Source organism: Lithobates pipiens, unplaced genomic scaffold (assembly GCF_037356315.1).
Source record: "Lithobates pipiens isolate NorthernLeopardFrog02 unplaced genomic scaffold, aLitPip1_a1.2 Scaffold_3, whole genome shotgun sequence".
NCBI classification, from domain to species: Eukaryota; Metazoa; Chordata; class Amphibia; order Anura; family Ranidae; genus Lithobates; species Lithobates pipiens.
In genome coordinates this window covers 85537553-85558699 of record NW_027507790.1, presented here as the reverse complement: position 1 = coordinate 85558699, position 21147 = coordinate 85537553, and the positions used below count along the sequence as shown (strand labels likewise).

Here is a 21147-nt window from a genome sequence, read left to right as displayed (position 1 = left end):
ACCTGAGATAATGCACAATCAATTAGCAAATGTGTTAATTCTGCATGTTTTAAAGGTTAAAATACATTTTTAACTACTTCAGCTCCGGAAGATTTACCCCCACCCCTTCATTAACAGGTCGTCTTTTTGCGATACGGCACTGTTACTTTAATTAACAGTTGTGTGATTATGCAACACTACCAAAATAAAATTTACCGTATGTATATATTTTTTTGCCCACAAATAGAGCTTTCTTTTGGTGGTATTTGATCACCTCCTGTGTGGTGCGTTTGTTTTTTGTGCTGAGAATTTAGAAAAAAATAAAAATCATTTTTTTTTACTTTCTGCTATAAAAGGTATCTAATGAAAAATGTAAAAAAATCTAATTTCTTCATCAATTTAGGTCAATATGTATTTGACTACATATTTTTTGTTTAAAAAAAATTTCAATAAGTTTATATATTGATTGATTTGCTCAAAAGTTTTTTATAGTGTCTACAAACTATGCAATATATTTTTGGAAGGTGGTTTGTTTTATTTATTTATTTTACTAGTAATAGTGACGATCAGTGACTTATAGCGAGACTGCGATATTGCGATGGACAAATCCAACACCAACTGACACTTTTTTGGGGACCAGTGACACTAATACAGTGTGTAAATATGCACTGTCACTGTACTAATGACACTGGCTGGGAAGGAGTAGACATCTGGGGCGATCAAAGGTTAACTTTGTGCCTAGCCAGTGTTTTGGTGTATTGTGGGAGGTGCTTTTACTAGGGGAATGTATGGATCCGTGCCTTCCTTACTGACAGAACAGCAATCCTGCCTTGTTTACATAGGCAGAATACCGTTCTGCCTGTGTACCGAACAAGCAGCGGGTGCCGGGGGACATTTAGCTAGCGAGAGTCTGTGATTCTACACAGCGGGGGCAAGTCACTGGCAGCGCACACTTGCGCCCGCTACCCGAAAGTGCAGGATCGTGTGTGTGTGTGTGTGTATAATATATGTATAATGTTATATAATATCTATATCTCTTGCACAGTGTGACCACCCTGTAGCAGTAACACTACTATAGGGTGGTCAGCAACTGGTTAAGCTTGCTTGTTTTTACATTTAAAACTCTTTCATCTCGGTAAAGAATAATTTCCTCTTTCCTGTACAAAACTAGCAATTAAACTCCAGCCACTGGAATATTATTGTCTGCAGGAATTCCAGGCTAAAATAGAAATCATCTGTTTCTAAATTGGAGAGAAGCTGTGCAATACTGAAAGACCTGAAACCCTTTGCCTCATTGGATTGGAAATAAAATCACCCTGCAGAGACGTACTGTTTATTGATTGATCTGTGGGTATGCGATAAGACGTAAATTTAGAAAGCAGCTAGAATGAGTCAACCACTTAGGTTGTTGATTGAACACCAAACATGGGTAAATTTAGTTGTTGCAAAACCTCACATGAGAGCATAAAGACTTAATTCCCACACCTAGAAGTAGCATGCATCGGAAATATTCTACTGCCTAATACTCTGACAAAATGCTATCACTGGGGGAGGCAATCTTCTAATAGAAAATCACAGTGGAGGCAACAGCTTTTTACACTTTTGGTTATAGGCAAGGAAGCCAAAGCTATATCAAACTTAACATTTTTTTTTACAGGGCTTAAAAAAAGAACATGCTATAAATTAGGGCAGTTCAAACTTCAAATATGATGGAAACCATCAGATTGGCAGAGTGTTGCAGAGTATCCCATGGACGTCCACTCAGAATAAACCGACCGCGCTGTAGCAGTCTTTCGGCTATGGCCCGGTCAGCATGTGGTTCTAAACCCTCACATACATTTATACCCAGTAAAGTCATTGGTCTCAGGTGATCGAGATGAAACAAATCCTCCTACATCAATTGTACCTGTTTTATTTACAGCTATCTTTCCCCTACATCCATTCAAAGTGCAAAATTTACACACAATCTCTCAGCTCTGAAAAACAGGGGGCTGAGAGCTGAAGTTACATCAGTGATCAGAGGGCTGATTGGAAGAAATTGACACACCCTCCTTCATACAGCACACAGGAACAAAGTTGTCAATCAGCTGGAGGTCCCTCCCCTGTCACTATATATGGAAAATGGTGAAGCGCTTGAAAAAAGTCCAACATCTATTTGTGGGAACAAAATTATAAAAATTCTGTTTGGGTACAGTGTGTAGCATGACCATGTAATTTGTCATTTAACCATCTGACATCCACGCTATGGCCAAATGACGGCCACATCGCGGATATGAATTCCCGGGAGGCAGTCATATGACTGCCTCCCCTGGGCACGCTCCATGCGCGCGCCCTGCAGGGCACACGCGGAGCGTGCTGTGATCAGAGTCACTGAGACTCGGGTGATCACCGATCCCGACCCCTTACCATGTGATCAGCTGTCAGCCAATGAAAAACAAAAGCTCGGTAATCCTTTTTTTTTTTTTTTTCCTCTCCTCACGCTGACAGCGGAGAAGAAAAAAAAAAAGGCCGATCACCGGCTCACCTTAAAGGGACATCGGTCCCGATACGGAAGAGGCAATTATGCCTCATAATTGGAACCTGAAAGTGCCCACAAGTGCCACCTATCTATGCCCACCAGTGGTACCAATCAGTGCCACATAGAAGTGCTGCCTATCGGTGTAACGATCAGTGCCCATCACTGCCGCCTCATCAGCGTACATCAATTAAGGACAAAAATTACCCGTTTTAAAATTTTATAACAAAAGAATTTTTTTTTTTTTTTTTAATTCGGTCTTTTTAAATTTTTTTTTTTTTTTGCTTTGTTTTTTTAACAAAAAATAAAAATCACACAGGTGATCAAATACCACCAAAAGAAAGCTCTATTTGGGGGGGGGGGGAAATGATAAAAATTTAATTTCTGTGCAGAAAGTGCATCAGCGCTGAAAGCTGAAAATTGGTCTGGATAGGAGGCGGGTTTAAATGCCAAGTAAGCAAGTGGTTAAATAGAGACCGCACTGAAAGCTGAAAATTGGCTTGGGCAGGAAGGGGGTGTAAGTGCCCTGTATTGAAGTAGTTAAAGGTGTGGTGTGTTTTTTTATTTTTTTTCTGGCTTCTGGACAAACTGACGCCATAGTGCACAGTAGATCATAGATTCAGTTACCAATTTCCTGAATCGTAGTGGCGTAGCACAATCTTTAACCAGTTGTGGATATTGAGTGTGATACATATGCTAAAAAAAAAATACATAATCTAAGTACACAGGACGTGTGCAGTACGCCCTTCACATCTGTTGGATGTTCCGACCTCTCAACATGATAGCCAGGAGTTGCTGTGTATAAATACAGCTGCTGTCCAAAAAGTTATCTTCTGACCCTGTTTTTTTTATTAGTCTAGTTCACGCTAGGCATAGAAAGAAAGATACAAAGTAACATTACTTTTGTTTTTACTATCATTCATCTGCAGATCAAAGGAATGAACTTAGTTCTGCATATGATGTCAGTTAGGACCTGTTCTCGCCAGAGAGCTGTGCTGAATGCACGGCCAGTAATGTGCATTGTCAAACATCATGCTGATGCACCAATCCCGATGTCACAAGTGAAACTTCATTGCAGTGGTGTTTCAGTGTGGTGAATTCACATTGGAACCTGCTGCACTTAAAATATATATAATATACTGTATTTTTTGCCTGTGTCTGCACAGACCCAACACATCTGGTATTAATGGACCCTTAAAGTAACCTGACCAAAAAAAAAAAAAGTACTGAAACTTTTTGAAGAACCCTCGTAAATCTTTTTTTTATTTTATTTTTTTTAACTCCTATTAAATATAAAAAGGTGTGCAAACTTGTAAAATGTGTCTTCAGTTCCATATTAATATTTTTTTTTTCAGTTTTCCTCAATCAGCCCTTAGTAACTCCTTTCCTCCTCCCCTAAGCTATTTTTCTGCAGATTGATTGTTTGTTTCTTTTTTAAAATATTTAAACATATTTATTGGTTTTGTTTATTATAATAATTTATTTCTTTTTTTTGTTAAGCTCAAAATGGCCTTGTTTTAATTTGTAAACAACTCTGGAATGCTTTTACTAGAATCTTACGTTAAATGTAATTTATAATGGGTCAAATGATAAAATAAATTTCAATGTATAATATCTAGATTTCACACAATTATTTTTATAAACTGGACAAATTTAAATAGCATGTATATATTATCTAAAATCCCCCCCCCCCCTTGAGGCAATCAAATAACTCTGAGAATGCCTATCCAATTTAGTTGATTACAATCGTGAAAAGATTGAGACTCCTGTAATCAATACAAGGTCTCAGTTCACCACTCTTCTTCTTTTTGTCTATAGATCACATCCAAAATAATTTTTTTTTTTTTTTTTTCTCAGACCAGTTTATCAAAAAATAGCATTTTTTTTTTCCCCCACAAGGTTTCCTTTAATATTAAGAGTATCTATAAAGCTAATAAAAAAAATGCTTATTGCAGCTTACTAGTCCATTATACTGTGTATGGTGGCTGCATTTGTTTTCCTTTTTCAGTCTTTTAAAAATGTATATTAAGCTTGTAATTTTAAATAATTGTACTTCCTGACCTAGGGTACCTACGCTCACTTCTCACCTGTATTTTTGGGGGGGAACCGTGGTTTTCACCCAGACTGGACTTCAAACAGGTCTTTCTTACTTCATCTCCATTGCATATGGGGATTAGTCTTGGGGATTAGTCGACATACAACTTTATAACATGTCTGTATTTTCTGAAAATTATCTTTCCCTAAAAAAACGAATGCATCCACCCATATCAAAGGATTGGTAAGCTGCAAAATATAATTTTTTGTTCTTGGTTTTAAATAAAAAATAATTTTTTTATTTTTATTGACTTTTTTCTTCTTTTTTTTTCTGTTTTACAAGGATTGTTGTCTCTGTCTGTGAAAGGGGCAGAAGTAGCATCAATGACCCTGAATGTTATTCAGAGTATTCCTAACTTGGATTGGCTTTCTGCTTGGATAAAAGCTTATGCGTTTGTACACACAGGGGACAACACCCGGGCAATTAATACGATCTGGTAAGCAAATTGAGCACTCTTTGTCTTTTATTGCTGTCGGGTTTGGAATAAAAATCTAAAGTGCATCGTATATTGAGAATTTTATTAAAAAAAATAAAAAATAAAAAATGTAATGTATTAAAAAAACAAAACAAAAAACAACTACAAGACGCACCAGCTGTTCTTTAAGACACACAGGTTTTCATGAAAATGTCTAATCAAAAAAATGTTTTTGTATTTTCAAATTTGGTTAAGTATGGAAGGGTTTAAACCCCCTGTCAGATTTTATTGCTTGCTGGGGTTCTGTTAGAGCACTTTTCCCCTCACTCACTGTCCTGCTGACAACTGTTTTGCCAGAAAGGAAGTGAGGAAAATCCACAAGGACACAAACAAATAAAAAGGGGTGGAGGTTATGGAAGAGGCAGGGGATGCCATTGGGCATGTGTATCGAGCTGTGAAGGTCATCGGATATTGTTATGGATGGGGTAAACAAGGCAGTGGAGGATACTGTGGGGCCAACAAAGTAGACTATACGAGGAGGCAGTAAAATGCACCACAACATATGTGTAATTAAAAGAGGCTGCCTTTTTTTTTATTATTAATTTTTTTGGTTGTTTTAAACAGTTGCTCTAATATAGTAACAAAAAAACTTTAAGATCTCTGCTGTTTAGAAAATGTATAGTTTTGCAGGAAATTTAAGTAATCTTCAGGCCTAGAATGTGTGTTTTATACATGTATGTACAAAAAAATAAAATGGCTGGCTTAATTTTTACAAGTGTGTTGTGCTTTTTTTCTTTTCTAGTTCTTTAGAAAAGAAATCTTTACTCCGAGACAATGTGGATCTACTGGGAAGTTTGGCAGATCTCTATTTTCGAGTTGGTGATAATAAAAATGCCATTTTAAAATTTGAGCAGGCTCAGATGCTGGATCCTTACCTAATTAAAGGTAGATATTTTATTTAAAATGGCATGTATACTTTTTACCAATGTACCAAAAAAAAAAAAAAGAAAGTTACATATGTTGTAAATGTCTCTTTGAGCCATAAGAATCCAGTACTGGTAATGAGTTTCTATATTCAGGAGGTGTGGCAGGACTAAAGAGAAGGAAGAGGAAAATGTAAGGGAGAGTGAGTAGAAATGGGGCGAGAGAATTCTGGTCCACACCACAGATTATGTACTTTGGATTGGGAGCCTAGGTAGCTGCAGTAAATCAGGCAGGGGCTCTGCCTGAGTCAGGAGACATGAGTTGAAGTTGTGCTTTTCAGACACAGGATTGAATTTAATTTTGTCCAGCACTGCTTGATAGGTGTAAAGGATCATTAAAAGAAAAACGAACCCTCATTTGGGGTACATTTCCAGCATATTGCACTTATTATTGTGCGCTTATATATAGATGGGTATAGAAGTTTTAACAACATAGGTATGGTACAGCTTGGTTCTGCATTTCTATTAAATTGTATTCCGCTTGATGCTAATATTTTGAAAAATGTTTCTATTACTCTTGCATGAAAATTATATCTTCTAACCTTTACAGAATTCTGAAGGGATTTTTTGTCTTTGTGTACAGTTTATGTCAGTTGTAGTAGCACCAATTGAAAGGGAAAAAAAGCTTTTTAACAAATAGACTTTGCCCTGATAAAGCTAGTAACCCTGCATCAAGCTTATGGCTGCCTATATTCAGTAGACCGTCCGATGTGCCTGTATGATCCATTCACTCTTTAGGATAACAAATCTAACAAGTTATGCAGAGTGCTTCTTAAAACCTAACTCCACGTTTCTTGTGACTTTAGTTTGTTTGGACCAAGCTGGTTAAAATTAAGTATTTGCTTAACTAACACTTGGGCTCACTGTCAGTGCTGTATAAACTGTATGCAGCATCAGCTACATAAAGTATAGTATACAGACCTGGGTTCCAGCAGCCGGATGGGTACTTCCTGTCCCGGTACAAAATCAAGTTGGGTGAGCGCTGCTCAGCCATTCACAGGCAACTTTGTATTTCATCAGTGAATACACGGCTTCCTTTGAATGGTGGTGGAGAGCATTGCAATCTCCACCTCAGCCAACCAGAGACAGCCTTATATGTATTAATAAAAATGCAAAGCTTCCTAAAATAGACCTTTTTTAAAAGACATATAGCCAAGGCTTTTTTTAAATATGTTAACAGAAAGTGAGGCCAGAGCATAATGGCCCCATAAAGGAAGATGAAGGGAACTTTGTTACTAAAGACAAAGAAGGCAAAAGTTTTAAATGCATTTTTCTCAGTTTTCATGAAGGAAAAAGGGGGATATAGTGACCAAGACTGTAATGTTAATAGAACTTCACAGAATGTACCCTCATGGCCTACAGAAGCCAGTATCCGAAATAGACTTGAAAAACTTAACACCAATAAATCACCAGGACCAGATGGCTTCCATCTGAGGGGCTTTAAGGAACTCAGCCAGGTGATAGCTAGACCATTGTTCCTAATTTTTATGGACAGTTTACTGACTAGAATGGTACCAGCTGATTGGAGAAAAGCTAATGTTGTGCCAATATTTAAATAAGGACTGCAATATGTCCCTGGGAACTGCAGGCCAGTCAGCCTAACATCAATAGTTTGTAAGCTATTGGAGGGGATGATGAGAGATTATATCCAAGAATTTGCTAATGAAAACAGAATCGTTAGCGGTAATCCAGCATGGGTTTACGAAATAATAGACAAAAGTATCCCTGCGCTATCAAAAATCTATTAAGCCTCAATTAGGGTTGCAGCCAAACACCGACAGAGGTATAAGCCCTACCACTGAAACATATAGCAACAAATCAAATAAATGGTGTTGTGCTCCCTTAAACTAAATAATATTAATCCATGAAATGCTAACCAATAAAAACATAAATTATCTGTGCATAAATTCTGATTCCCATGATAAATCGTGATCAGTGATCAAAGTGACTAGTGCAACAAAGCATTCCAAACGAATATATGTGTGTGTGTGTGTGTGTGTGTGTGTGTGTGTGTGTGTGTATATATATATGTGTATATATATATATATATATATATAAATAATGTAAAGAAATGGAAACCACATATATAAAATCGCATAGACCAAAGTAAAAATCGCATAAAATCACCCAGTGATAGTGATGAATACCAATAAATAGATTTTCTTACTCGGTGTAAATAGAAACACATAAAATCGCATAAATAGAAAAGAAGAAGGCAAACAGCATAAAGAGACCAAGGTCTCAGATGGTGACAGCGGTGTACCCTTAGTTCCAAGCTAGGAGGACTTCTCCCCACATTAAGGCAGGATCTCACAGAGAAGGAAACAGGAGGGCTCCAAATGGTGAAGTATGTATACACTTTTATTACAAAACTCAAACAAATGGAAAGGTACTCACAAACAAATCAGTTTAAAAACGCCAGATAGCAGTTTAAAATGTTCCTTTTCGTCTCTCAGACGTGGCTTCCTGTATCCACAAGCACTTCCTTCCCACGCGTATCGTCATGTGACTTGATCATCCCTGATGAAGTCACATGACGATATGCGTGGGAAGGAAGTGCTTGTGTACAGGAAGCCACGTCTGAGAGACGAAAAGGAACATTTTAAACTGCTATCTGGCGTTTTTAAACTGATTTGTTTGTGAGTACCTTTCCATTTGTTTGAGTTTTGTAATAAAAGTGTATACATACTTCACCATTTGGAGCCCTCCTGTTTCCTTCTCTGTGAGATCCTGCCTTAATGTGGGGAAAAGTCCTCCTAGCTTGGAACTAAGGGTACACCGCTGTCACCATCTGAGACCTTGGTCTCTTTATGCTGTTTGCCTTCTTCTTTTCTATTTATGCGATTTTATGTGTTTCTATTTACACCGAGTAAGAAAATCTATTTATTGGTATTCATCACTATCACTGGGTGATTTTATGTGATTTTTACTTTGGTCTATGCAATTTTATATATGTGGTTTCTATATATATATATATATATATATATATATATATATATATATATATATATATATATATATATATATATATATATATATATATATATATATATATATATATATATATATATATATATATATATATATATATATATATATATATATATATATATATATATATAAATATAATATAATATTCGTTTGGAATGCTTTGTTGCACTAGTCACTTTGATCACTGATCACGATTTATCACGGGAATCGGAATTTATGCACAGATAATTTATGTTTTTATTGGTTAGCATTTCATGGATTAATATTATTTAGTTTAAGGGAGCGCAACACCATTTATTTGATGGGTTTACGAAAGGTCGTTCTTGCCAGTCCAATCTATTAACAGTCTACAAAGAACTGAGCTGCCATTTAGATAATAGGAGGCCTGTGGATGTCGTGTATCTGGATTTTGCAAATGCAATTGATACAGTTCCCCACAAATGTTTACTTTACAAACAGGTCTGTCGGCATGGACCATAGGGTGAGTACCTGGTTTGAACACTGGCTACAGGTGCGAATCCAATGAGTGGTGATAAATAGCGAGTACTCGGAATGGTCCGGTGTGGTAAGTGGGGTCCCCCAAGGATCTGTCCTGGGACCAATTCTGTTTAATGTATTCATGCAGGGGTAGTGAATTAAAGCGGTTCTGCACACATTTCGCTATGTTTGGCTCAATGCTTTCTACATGCAGTACAGAGTTCACAATGGACGTTTAAATATTATTATTTTTTTTAATCGTACCTGTTCTGCTTGTAAAAGTTATTTTTCTGTCCCTGCGGTGTTTATGCGGGTATCCGCATCATATCCAGTGATGCGCGCACTTTCTCCTGGGATCTTGTGTAATTAATCCCAGGAGTCAGTGCGGAGGTCCAATGCGAGTATGCCACTGAGCATGCGTGGGAACCAGCAAGGAATGGTTCCCACGCATCGAGGGAAGGAGGAAGTGATTGCTTGTGGGCTTCAAATGCCCACTATCAAGATGACATCGGCCGAAAACGATTTGATAAACAATCGATTCTATCTAAAAACGGACATGGATAATGGGCATCGTCGCTACAAGTAAGGATGTTATTAACGAGACTTTTTTTTTTTTTTTTTTTTTTTTTTTTTTATGTCTAAAAATTAAGTCAGTGCAGAACCGCTTTAAAATTCATGAAGGTCCAGTCAGTAAAAATTTCTTCTAGCCACGGTCTGAATCATGTTTGACTCTCTAATGGCACCTCTGCACAATGACAAATGTGGCACATTTTTGAGAATATCACACCACATGGTGCCACTGTACCATGCAGCTTGGTACGGCTCAAAAAAAAAAAAAGAGGGGGAGGGGGTGGGGGATCGGAGGAGAAGTATCAGGGCAGGCATTTTATTTTTAGGAGTTTCTGCTTGTAAGGCTATATATAAGGCAATATATGCAGTACGCAATAATGTGAAGCTAGCCTCAGATCCTTTACATCAGTGTTCTCAGTCCTCCTGCACATCACCCCCCCCCCCCCCCTTCACATTATAGTCCTTAGCCCTCCCCCCCCCCCCTTCGCATTCTTGTTTGCGATTCCTTTTTATATCACCCCCTACTTCAGATTGCAGTTCCCAGCCCCCCCTTCACACATTTCTGTCCTCGCCCCTCCTTATAGCACCGCCATTCAAATTCCTGTCCTCTCTCACTTTTATAGCACCCCCTTTACAGAACTGTCCTCATCTCCTCCTTTATAGACCCCCCCCCTTCACAGAACTGTCCGCACCCTCCCTTCACATAACTGTCCTCAACCCCCTTTATAGCACCCAGGGCCATCTTAATGAGAGGGCACACCTGGGCACAGCCCAGCGGCCCCAGCTGCGTGGGGGGCCCTGCACTTTCCCCCAAATAACTGTCCTCAACCCCCTTTATAGCACCCAGGGCCATCTTAATGAGAGGGCACACCTGGGCACAGCCCAGCGGCCCCAGCTGCGTGGGGGGCCCTGCACTTTCCCCAAAGAAACTGGTCCTTGAGCCCACACTGCTCGGTAACTGGGGACTCCATGATGGCACTGAGAGTGATTGATATACAGGGGAGGCAGGCTGACAGCGGGGCAGCGTGCTGTGCAGAATGATGCCCATTTCACAGCCAGCAGGGAGGGGCAGGGCCCGAGCGCTAGTGATGCTCTGACCCCGCCCCATGCAGCTTGAATGCTCGGGACTCGGAGGCCGTGAGGTAGGAGCTGGAGTGGGAGCTGCTGAGTCGGCAGCACTGAGAGCCCACCTGCGGAAGTGGTATTGTGGATATTGTCATGGTGAGACCAGCTGTCCAGCATGGTTTGCACCGAAGGGCTTGGAGTGCCCAGACGGATGCTCCCTCCTCCACCCCTCCTGTCTGCAAGACTTGATTGGTATAGAAGAGTCCTTGTCACAGTGCTGGAGATGGGTACATGGCCAAAAGAGTGGTGGGGTGATATCTGGGGGTGAAGAGAGGGATCAGAGTGCGGGGGGAAATGTCTAGGGTGCAGAGAGGGATCAGAGTGCTGGGGGAGATCTGGGATGTAGAGGGATCAGAGTGCTGGTGGGATATCTGGGGTGTAGAGGGGTCAGAGTGCTGGGGGATATGTGGGGTGCAGAGAGGAATCTGTGTTCTGGGGGAATATCTGGGGTGTAGAGGGGTCAGAGTGCTGGGAAGTTTAAATTTATTTGGGGGTTGAGAATCCAGGATAACAATTTTAGGGGGAAACACTGTGTGTGTCTGTGTGTGTGTGTCTGTGTGTGTGTGTGTGTGTGTGTGTGGAGTGCTGGATGTATATAAGATGTGGAGGGGTTACAGTGTTGGGGATATTTGAGGCCCTGTCGGGCTGGATGGTGCCTCATGATTTTTATTGTTGGCTGTGTCCTATACTTATTACAACTGTCCTGAGCATCATTGTAGCAGATATATTATATGCACAGGACAGCTTTGCCACTTTATGTATGTAGTATTTTCCCACTGTTTCTTTGCTGTACAAAATGATTGTTCATGTAGTTAAAGCAGAGCTCCACCCAAAGGGGAAGCTCCGCTTGTCTGCCTCCTACCTACTTGATGTCTGTTTACCTGCGCTGAATCCATTGTAGGGGCCCCATAGCATTACTTTGCCCAGGGGCCCATGATACTATTAAGACGGCCCTGATAGCACCACCCTTCACATTCCTGTCCTCCTCCCCTTTATAGCACCCCCTTCACATTCCTGTCTTTGCCCCCTTTATCTCACCCCCTTCATATTCCTGTCCTCACCCCCTTTTACATTCCTGTCCTCACCCCCTTTTTAAAGCATCCCTTCACATTCCTGTCCTCATCCCCCTTTATAGCACCCCCCCTTCACATTCCTGTCCTCACCCCCGTAGCATTGACATGTTCTGAACTTGGCCCGTCGTGCGCCATTTAGTGATGCTTGATCTAGAAGATGGGATAAACAGCTTAATCTCAATATTTGCAGATGATACAAAGCTAAGCAGGGAAATAACTTCTGCACAGGATGTGGAAACCTTACATGAAGACCTAAATAAAATAATGGGGTGGGCAACTACAGTGAGGTTTAATGTTGAAAGATGTAAAGTAATCCATTTTGGTGATAAAAATACAAACGCAAGTTACTCGCTAGGGGGAGAACCTCTGAGGAAATTTAGGATGGAAAAGGACCTGGGGGTCCTAGTAGATGAAAGGCTCAGCAATGGCATGCAATGCTAAGCTGCTGCAAGCAAAGCCAACAGAATATTCACATGCATTAAAAAGGGGATTCACTCCTGAGACAAAACAATAATTCTCCCACTCTACAAGACTCTGGTCCGACAGCATCTGGAGTATTCCGTCCCAGTTCCGGGCACCAGTCCTCAGGAAGGATGTGCTGGAACTGGAGCGAGTCCAGAAGAAGGGCAACAAGGCTAATAAAGGGACTGGAGGATCTCCGCTATGGGAAAAGACTACAAGGATTGAATTTATTCTCTCTGGAGAAGAGATGCTTGAGAGGGCATGTGAGAGTGATATATTAATACTGGTGACCCTAGCATGGGGAAAATACTTTTCAGTGAAAGGGAGTATAAAAAGACATGCGGCCAGTCACTGAAATTGGAAGATAAGTGGTTTAACCTTTAATTTGTGTAGAGGGTTCTTTACTATTGGAGTGGTAAGGATGTGAAATTCTCTTCCACAAGCAGTGGTATAAGCGGGGAGCATCGATAGTTTAAAAAAAAAAATATTAAATGGGCATCTTAACACTCACAGCATACAGGGATATGATTTTATTATTGATGTAAACACACACACCAGGTTGAACTGGATGGACTGGTGTGTCTTTTTTTTTTTTTTTTTCAGCCTTACCGACTATGTAACTACCAACTATGTGGCTGAGCTGCACTCCGCTCTAACCAAATTTTGTTCCAGGGGACGGACAGTAAGTCCCCAGCCAACTGCTGGAACAGAGCACTATAAACTTCTGCTGCATGCTTATATTTTAAAGTCACATGAAACGTTGAATTAGGTTTTAAATGTGCAACATCAGCTCTGTTGATCTAATAGGTTTACATGAGGGAAGAAGATACAGCAGATTTCTTTATCATACATCACGGCACACAGAGTTAGGCTATTCATTTCTTACTGGGTTATATGCCATCTTCAGGTGAATGGACACTGGTAGACAGACTTAGACAGGAAGTCTGCCCCTATATAACCCCTCCTATACAGGAAGTACTTCAGTTTTTTTTTTTTTTTTACCAGTGTCTGCAGGGAGGATAGGCAAGTTTTGTTGAGCTCTCTAGAGCTCCAGGTCTTGAGTCCCAAAACGGTTCTTATAATGAATCAAGGGATTGACCAATCTGATCCATTTGAGGAAACGCTTGTATGCTTAAATGGTACCCAAGCCTCGCAAAAAAGACAAGAGGATCCTGCAAGGTTTTGCCTGTAACGCAACGTATTGTGTAAAGGAGTCCTGGACACCACAGAGCTAAGGCATTCCTGCAGGGTGCTGTACAGGTCCAAGGGAGTGGACACTAAAACATGAAAAGGGTACCCGGTCCTTGAAGGTCCCCAAGTGACGGAACCCCCGGTAATGGGTGAAGATTGGGCTCTTAGTTTCTAAGGCTGTCCTGCTCCTGGACAGGTAAGTGAAACCCTCTTATTTACGTATTGTGGGGTGCCCAAGGGATTGTAACAATCTGTCAAACTAGCTAGAGGCTGGACTGGTGTTTGGGCTAGCTGCGGGTGTTTGCAAAAGTCCCTTTTCCTTGTTGGCTTGGCTGTTTTTTCTTATGGATGGTCCACACACATGAGGGTGTGCCATGGCTCATCTTGGTTTGCCATGTTATACGTGCATTCGCTAGACTGCATGAGTATTCGCAGTGGTTTGGCAGCCATGGCGCACGCATCTTCGCCACAGACGTGCGCACTTGGAGCTGTACATGCGCCGTTGCCTGATCTTGGTGCTCAAAGATTTGCATCATGTGCGAATACAGCACGTATGCGCAGAGCGTTTCAGCACACAGCCATCTTATTTATCTAACAGAGATGGCTGACATGTGGCCCTTACAAGGGACAGCTATGGGACACAGCGCAGGCTCTGAACTATTCACTTTCAGCAGTTTGTTTATCCTTAAACAGGTCACGTGAGCCACCAGGTGTTGGTTGGCAGGCAGGATTGTTGCATAGGGCTCACCAAGCCCCTATTAAAGGGTCTTCCTTCTGGGGTGTGTAAATACTAAACCCAGGTACTCCTTTTTGTGTCTTCAAAAAAGAGGAGCAGGACTTGCACTACAGGTTCGGGCACATCTGTGTCGCCCGTAGCTCCTAAGGAGTCTAGTATAAACCCTAGTGTTGTATCCCCTGAAAGACCAGAGACTTCCAGGCAATCTGAGGCATTGCGCCTGTCTGGTATGGTGCTTACTGTCAATGCTGCTTCTTCAGCCTTTATCACCAGGGATGATCTGTCCTCCGCTCTAGACGGGTTGGAGGACAGCATTGCTGGCATGATTGCCTCTATCTCGCAGGGTGGCAAGAAGCATTAGAGATCCCTCTCCACTGATCCTCCTAATTTTTAGCAGGAATAGGTTGATGATGAGGAAGAGCTTAATGCCAAGGGTTCTGTGGAGGGCCTGGCAGAGGAGTCTGCTTCTGAGCAATCCGGGCCAGAAGATGTCTAGTTAGTATCAGCCTCTTGGTCGCAGAGGCTTTTGATCTACCGAGATGGTTCGTTCTGCCTTTAAAGAGTTTGTAAACCCTTAAGGTTTTTCACCTCAATGCATTGAGGTGAAAAACCTCCTGTAATGCTGCAGTACGCCCCCCCCCCCCCCCCCGAGCGCCCTTTTTACTTACCTGTACCCCCTCTATCTCGGGCCAGGGACCAGCAATCCAGCAAAAGCTGGTGTCTCAGGTCCCGATTAGATGGATTGATAGCAGCACAGCCATTGGCTCCCACTGCTGTCAATCAATTCCAATGACACGGGGGACGGGGCAGAGCCCTGATTTCTGTGAGTATACGCAGAAGCAGGACACGGGAGCGTGCCCGCACAGGTGTCCACGAGGGAGAGCACTTCTCCGACGGGGCACTCGAGAAGAGTAGGAACGCTGCTGAGGGACACCAGAGGAGGAGAATCGGGGGGGGGGGGGGGGGGGGGGGCACGCTGTGCAAAACCAACTGCGCAGCATTTAAAAAAAAAAAAAAAAAAAACCCTGACCCATTACAACCCATTTAAGTTACCTCCCGCAGAGGTTTCTGAGCCCCTCTGGTCCTCTTTGGGGTCCCCGAGGCCTCCTCGGGGTGCACAGGCTTTCTCCTTGCACGCACTGTTGGAACAGGTGGATTCACCACTGATTGGGAACCTCCTGACAGGATTTTCGTTCCTTCTAATGACATGTACACACAAACTGATTTTGTGTCAGATAATTCGATCATGTGTGGATTTCATCGGACCTTTTCTGATGAAAAATCTGACGGACTTTAGAAATAGAACATGTTTCAAATCTTTCTGCTGGAACCAGTTCCTATCAAGAAAACCGCTCGTCTATATACAAGTCCGATGGACCAACGACAATGCAAGGGCAGCTACTGGCTATTGAACTTCCTTTTTCTATTTCCGCCGTACGATTGCATTAAACGATTGGACTTTGGTGTGATCGTGTGTAGGCAAGTGTGTTTCAGCGGAACTCCATTGGAACTCCGTCAAAGTCCATCAGAGTTCATTCTGACGGAAAGTTTGCTCGTGTGTACGCGACATTAATGGTTTTCCCTTTTTATATCCCATGGAGGAAAAGTTTAAGAAGTGGAGCATGCCAGTCTCTTGAACTTAACTTGTCTGGTGGATAATGCACAGGGCTTGAAGGACTCTGTAGACAATAAACTGGAGTCACTATTAAAGGCTTCCTTTTTTCTTTGGCCAGTTCAGCTATTCAGCCAGCTATTGCTGGAATTGGAGTCTGCCAGTCCTTAACAACTTCAATACTAGGCACTTTTGCCCCTTCCTGCCCAGGACAATTTTCAGCTTTCAGTGCTGTCACATTTTGAATGATAATTGCGCTGTCATGCAACACTGTACCCAAACTAAATTTTTATCATTTTCTTCCCACAAATAGAGCTTTATTTTGGTGGTATTTGATCACCTATGGGGTTTTTATCTTTTGCTAACCAACTAAAAATTTTGGGGGAAAAAAAAAAGTTTTTTCTTTGTCATAAAATTTTGTTTTCTGTACAATTGATGGGCACTTGCAGGCGGCTGTGATGCTCACTGATAGGCGGCACTGATTGGCAGCAGTGGTGGGCACTGCCAGACTTTATTATTGGGGCACTGATTGGCACATCTGATGGGGCTGTACTGATAATCAATGTACTGCTTATCAGCACAGGACCCCCCCCCCGATGGGGAGAGCCGCTGATCAGTTCTTCCTGTCGGCGTAAACCGAGGAATACCATTTACCGGCACTCCCTGGTTCATGCGATGAGCATCTGTGATTGGTTACAGCTGATAACATGGTAAGAAGCCTCTAACAGAGGCTCCTTATCACAATCGGAGATGCAGAGTATCAGACTGACACGCCGCACTCGCATTCACCGTGATGCACGCCACTGTGGGCGTGCGCCAGCATGTTATCCTGTTGGATGTCATATGACTCCCAGTCAGGATAACAGAACCACTTCCTGGCCGTCAATCTGCTATAGGCCAGGCAGGAAGTGGTTAAAGGGTCAGGTCAGGTGGCCTAATAGGCCTAACCAAGAAGAGGATCCTGCTGAATGCAGAGCAGAGATACCTGGAGCACTGTGTTTTGCTGTAGATGCCTTAAAGGACTAGATGCAGTAAGTCTCTCGTATGGCTCTCCTGTCTACACATGCACAGACTTCTATGGCTTAAAAACTGGTCCTTGTAAGGAGTTATTGGCAGGGTTCCCCTTCCATTGGGAACGTTTGGTGACGACTTGGACAAACCTATCCAAAAGATTCTGGAGGGAAGAGCTCTCTACTTCCTGTGAAGAGAAGGACCAGGCGTCTCTCGCTTAAAGCCTCAGGGACCGTTTCTACAGGTGTCCCAGTGCCAAGGCAGTTCTGCTGCAAAACAGGGCACTAGAGTCGGGCAAGCCAAGGGCCAGAAGAAACCCTGAGTCCAAAAACACTTAACCTGGCACCAAGCCTTCCTTTTTGAGGGACGCCCCCACTCTGTCTGGTGGGGGGAAGGCTGCTACACTTTGCAGGCATTTGGAGAACAGTGGTTTCAGGACGAGTCGTCACCTCGACGGTATCCCGTGGTTACAAGCTGGAATTATAGGGGGTTCCCCCTCAGCGGTTTCTAAGATCCAACGTTTCCTCGGATCCTCCAAAGAGAAACTATTGTTTTCAAGCACTAGATCATTTAGTGCATCAGAGACTGATTATACAGGCTCCAGTATGCGAAAGGGGCACGGGGTTTTATTCAAACCTGTTCACGGTTCAAAAATCAAAAGGTCCATTTTGGATCTAAGATCCCTGAACCAGCATCCATTAATCCAGTCCTTTGGGATGGAGTCAGTCTGCTCAGGAATAGCCTGGCTCCAGATGGGAGACTTCTTAGCCAGCCTCCATCGATGTCAAGGATGCATATTTACACATACCTGTCTATCTGGCAATAGACAGGCCACAGACGCTTCCGTGCTGCCCTGTTCTACTGTCTCAAGGTCCTATAGTCCGCCCCAATTTTACAGTCTCTAAATTTGACAGCATGGCTATTAATTAGGTCACCTATGTGTCCTTGGGACTTAAATTTGGTGTTGTCTGTGTTACAGAAACAACCATTTGGGCCTATCAAGGAAATTCCATTAGTCTTGCTTTCATACAAGCTAGCCTTCCTGATAGCCATCACCTTAGCTAGAAGGGTGTCTGAATTGGCGGCCCTTTCGTGTAGGGAGCCATACCTATTCCTTCACCTCGACAAGGTGGTGTTGTGACCTATTCCATCCTTCTTGCCAAAGGTGGTGTCGGCCTTTCATTTAAATCAATACATTGTTTTGCCTTCTTTTTTCTCTCAGCCCCGTTTGGCGGAAGAGAGACGACTGCATTCCTTGGATGTTGTCCAGACAGTCAGTTAGTCTAAATCTGCTGCGATCCGAGGACCGGACTCCTTTTTTTTTTTTTTTTTTTTTTTTTTTTTTTTTTACCAGAAGGACACAAGAAGGGGAGGCAGGTTCCAAAGCTTTCATTGCCAATTGGGTCTGTCAGTTGGCCATTCAGCCTCTGGTCTGAAACGTAAGGCTCCTCGCTTCAGGTTGAGGGCTCACTCTACCAGGGGTGTAGGAACCGCCTAGGCTTTACGCCATCGGGTATCTGTGGCTCAGATTGTAAGGCTGCTACCTGGTCTTCTGTGCATACATTCACGATTTTATCAGATAGATGTTAGAGCAGCCGAAGATTCGGCTTTTGGCCTACAGGCTGCCGTTTTTAAAGTCTGATGGCTATTTTTTTTTGGGGGGGAGGGGTCGCCCTCCCCTCAAGGCTATTGCTCTGGGACGTCCCATTAAGTAATGAATAATAGCCTAACTCTGTGTTCCGTGATGTATGATGAAGAAAATAGGATTTTTTCATCACACCTGTAAAATTATTTTCTTTGAATAAATCACAGGACACAGAGGTCCCTCCCCTCTTTTGAGGATTCAGTGCTTGCTACAAAACTGAAGTACTTCCTGTATGGGGAGGGGTTATATAGGGGCGGACTTCCTGTCTAACACTTTGTCTACCAGTGTCCATTCACCTGAAGATGACGTATTACCCAGTAATAAATAATAGCCTAACGCTGTTTCCCATAATGTATTCAAAGAAAAGGATTTTACAGTTGTTGATCATCCCCATCCCTCTTTAACAATTGGGCAACTGTCATCTCATCCCTGTGAGTAGCTTATTTAACACTCTCGCACACTTGATGCCCTAGTATAGTGGATTTGGCTTGTGCACTACTTTACAGAGCAGATGGAATTTTATTTTTATTTTTTAACATTTTTAAGGAACCCGTGTTTCTGTTTACAAGTGTAAAGTCCTCGTTCTATAATATAGGGGACTGCACTGTTTGAGATGGAGCTGCTAGAGATCAACTACTGATCTGCTTTGTATAATACATTTTATCTTGAATAATCGTGTGCGTGCGTGTGCGTGTGTGTGCATGCACGCGCACACACAGATATAGATATAGATATATATATATATCTATGTATCTCTAGCTATCTCCTGTTTCCCTGAAAATAAGACCTAGCGTGATTGTCGGTGAGTGATGGCTGCAATATAAGCCCTACCCCCCAAATTTTTGTAAAGAATCACCAACAAGTGGGACACAATTGTGAAGTGGAACGAAATCTATTGGATATTTTAAACTTTTTTTAGCAAATAAAAAACTGAAAAGTGGTGCCTGCAAAATTATTCGGCCCCTTTACTTTCAGTGCAGCAAACTCGCTCCAGAAGTTCAGCGAGGATCTCTGAATGATCCAATGTTGTCCTAAATGACTGATGGTGATAAATAGAATCCACCTGTGTGTAATCAAGTCTCTGTATAAATGCACCTGCTCTGTGATAGTCTCATGGTTCTGTTGAAAGCGCAGAGAGCATCATGAAGACCAAGTAACACACCAGGCAGGTCCGTAATACTGTTGTGGAGAAGTTTAAAGCCGGATTTGGATACAAAAAGATTTCCCAAGCTTTAAACATCCCAAGGAGCACTGTGCAAGCGATCATTTTGAAATGGAAGGAGTATCAGACCACTGCAAATCTACCAAGACCTGGCCGTCCCTCTAAACTTTCAGCTCAGACAAGGAGAAGACTGATCAGAGATGCAGCCAAGAGGCCCATGATCACTCTGGATGAACTGCAGAGAACTACAGCTGAGGTGGGAGAGTCTGTCCATAGGACAGCAATTAGTCGTACACTGCACAAATCTGGCCTTTATGGAAGAGTGGCAAGAAGAAAGCCATTTCTCAAAGATATCCATAAAAAGTCTCATCTAAAGTTTGCCACAAGCCACCTGGGAGACACACCAAACATGTGGAAGAAGGTGCTCTGGTCAGATGAAACCAAAATCAAACTTTTTGCCCACAATGCAAAACGATATGTTTGGCGTAAAAGCAACACAGCTCCTCACCCTCAACACACCATCCCCACTGTCAAACATGGTGGTGGCAGCATCATGGTTTGGGCCTGCTTTTCTTCAGCAGGGACAGGGAAGATGGTTAAAATTGAGGGGAAGATGGATGCAGCCAAATACAGGACCATTCTGGATGAAAACCTGTTGGAGTCTGCAAAAGACCGTAAACTTGGACGGAGATTTATCTTCCAACAAGACAATGATCCCAAACATACAGCAAAATCTACAAAGGAATGGTTCACAAATAAACGTATGCAGGTGTTAGAATGGCCAAGTCAAAGTCCAGACCTGAATCCAATTGAGAATCTGTGGAAAGAGCTAAAAACTACTGTTCACAAATGCTCTCCATCCAACCTCACTGAGCTCGAGCTGTTTTGCAAGGAAGAATGGGCAAGAATTTCAGTCTCGATGTGCAAAACTGATAGAGACATACCCCAAGAGACTTGCAGCTGTAATCGCAGCAAAAGGTGGCTCTATTAAGTATTAACGTAAGGGGGCCAAATAATTTTGCACGCCCCACTTTTCATTTTTTTTTTTATTAAAGTTTCAAAAATCCAATAGATTTTGTTCCACTTCACAATTGTGTCCCACTTG

At 42.2% G+C, this 21147-nt stretch overlaps 1 protein-coding gene across 1 annotated transcript in view; it reads left to right on the top strand.

The window, feature by feature from the left end:
• The window catches only part of ANAPC7 (anaphase promoting complex subunit 7), a 107831-nt gene that overhangs the window by 31361 nt on the left and 55323 nt on the right, over window positions 1–21147 (top strand). The window contains exons 5-6 of the mRNA XM_077461993.1: window positions 4872–5025; window positions 5807–5949. Of these exons, the coding sequence (XP_077318119.1) occupies window positions 4872–5025; window positions 5807–5949 (297 nt within the window). The remainder of the gene's footprint in view (window positions 1–4871; window positions 5026–5806; window positions 5950–21147) is intronic.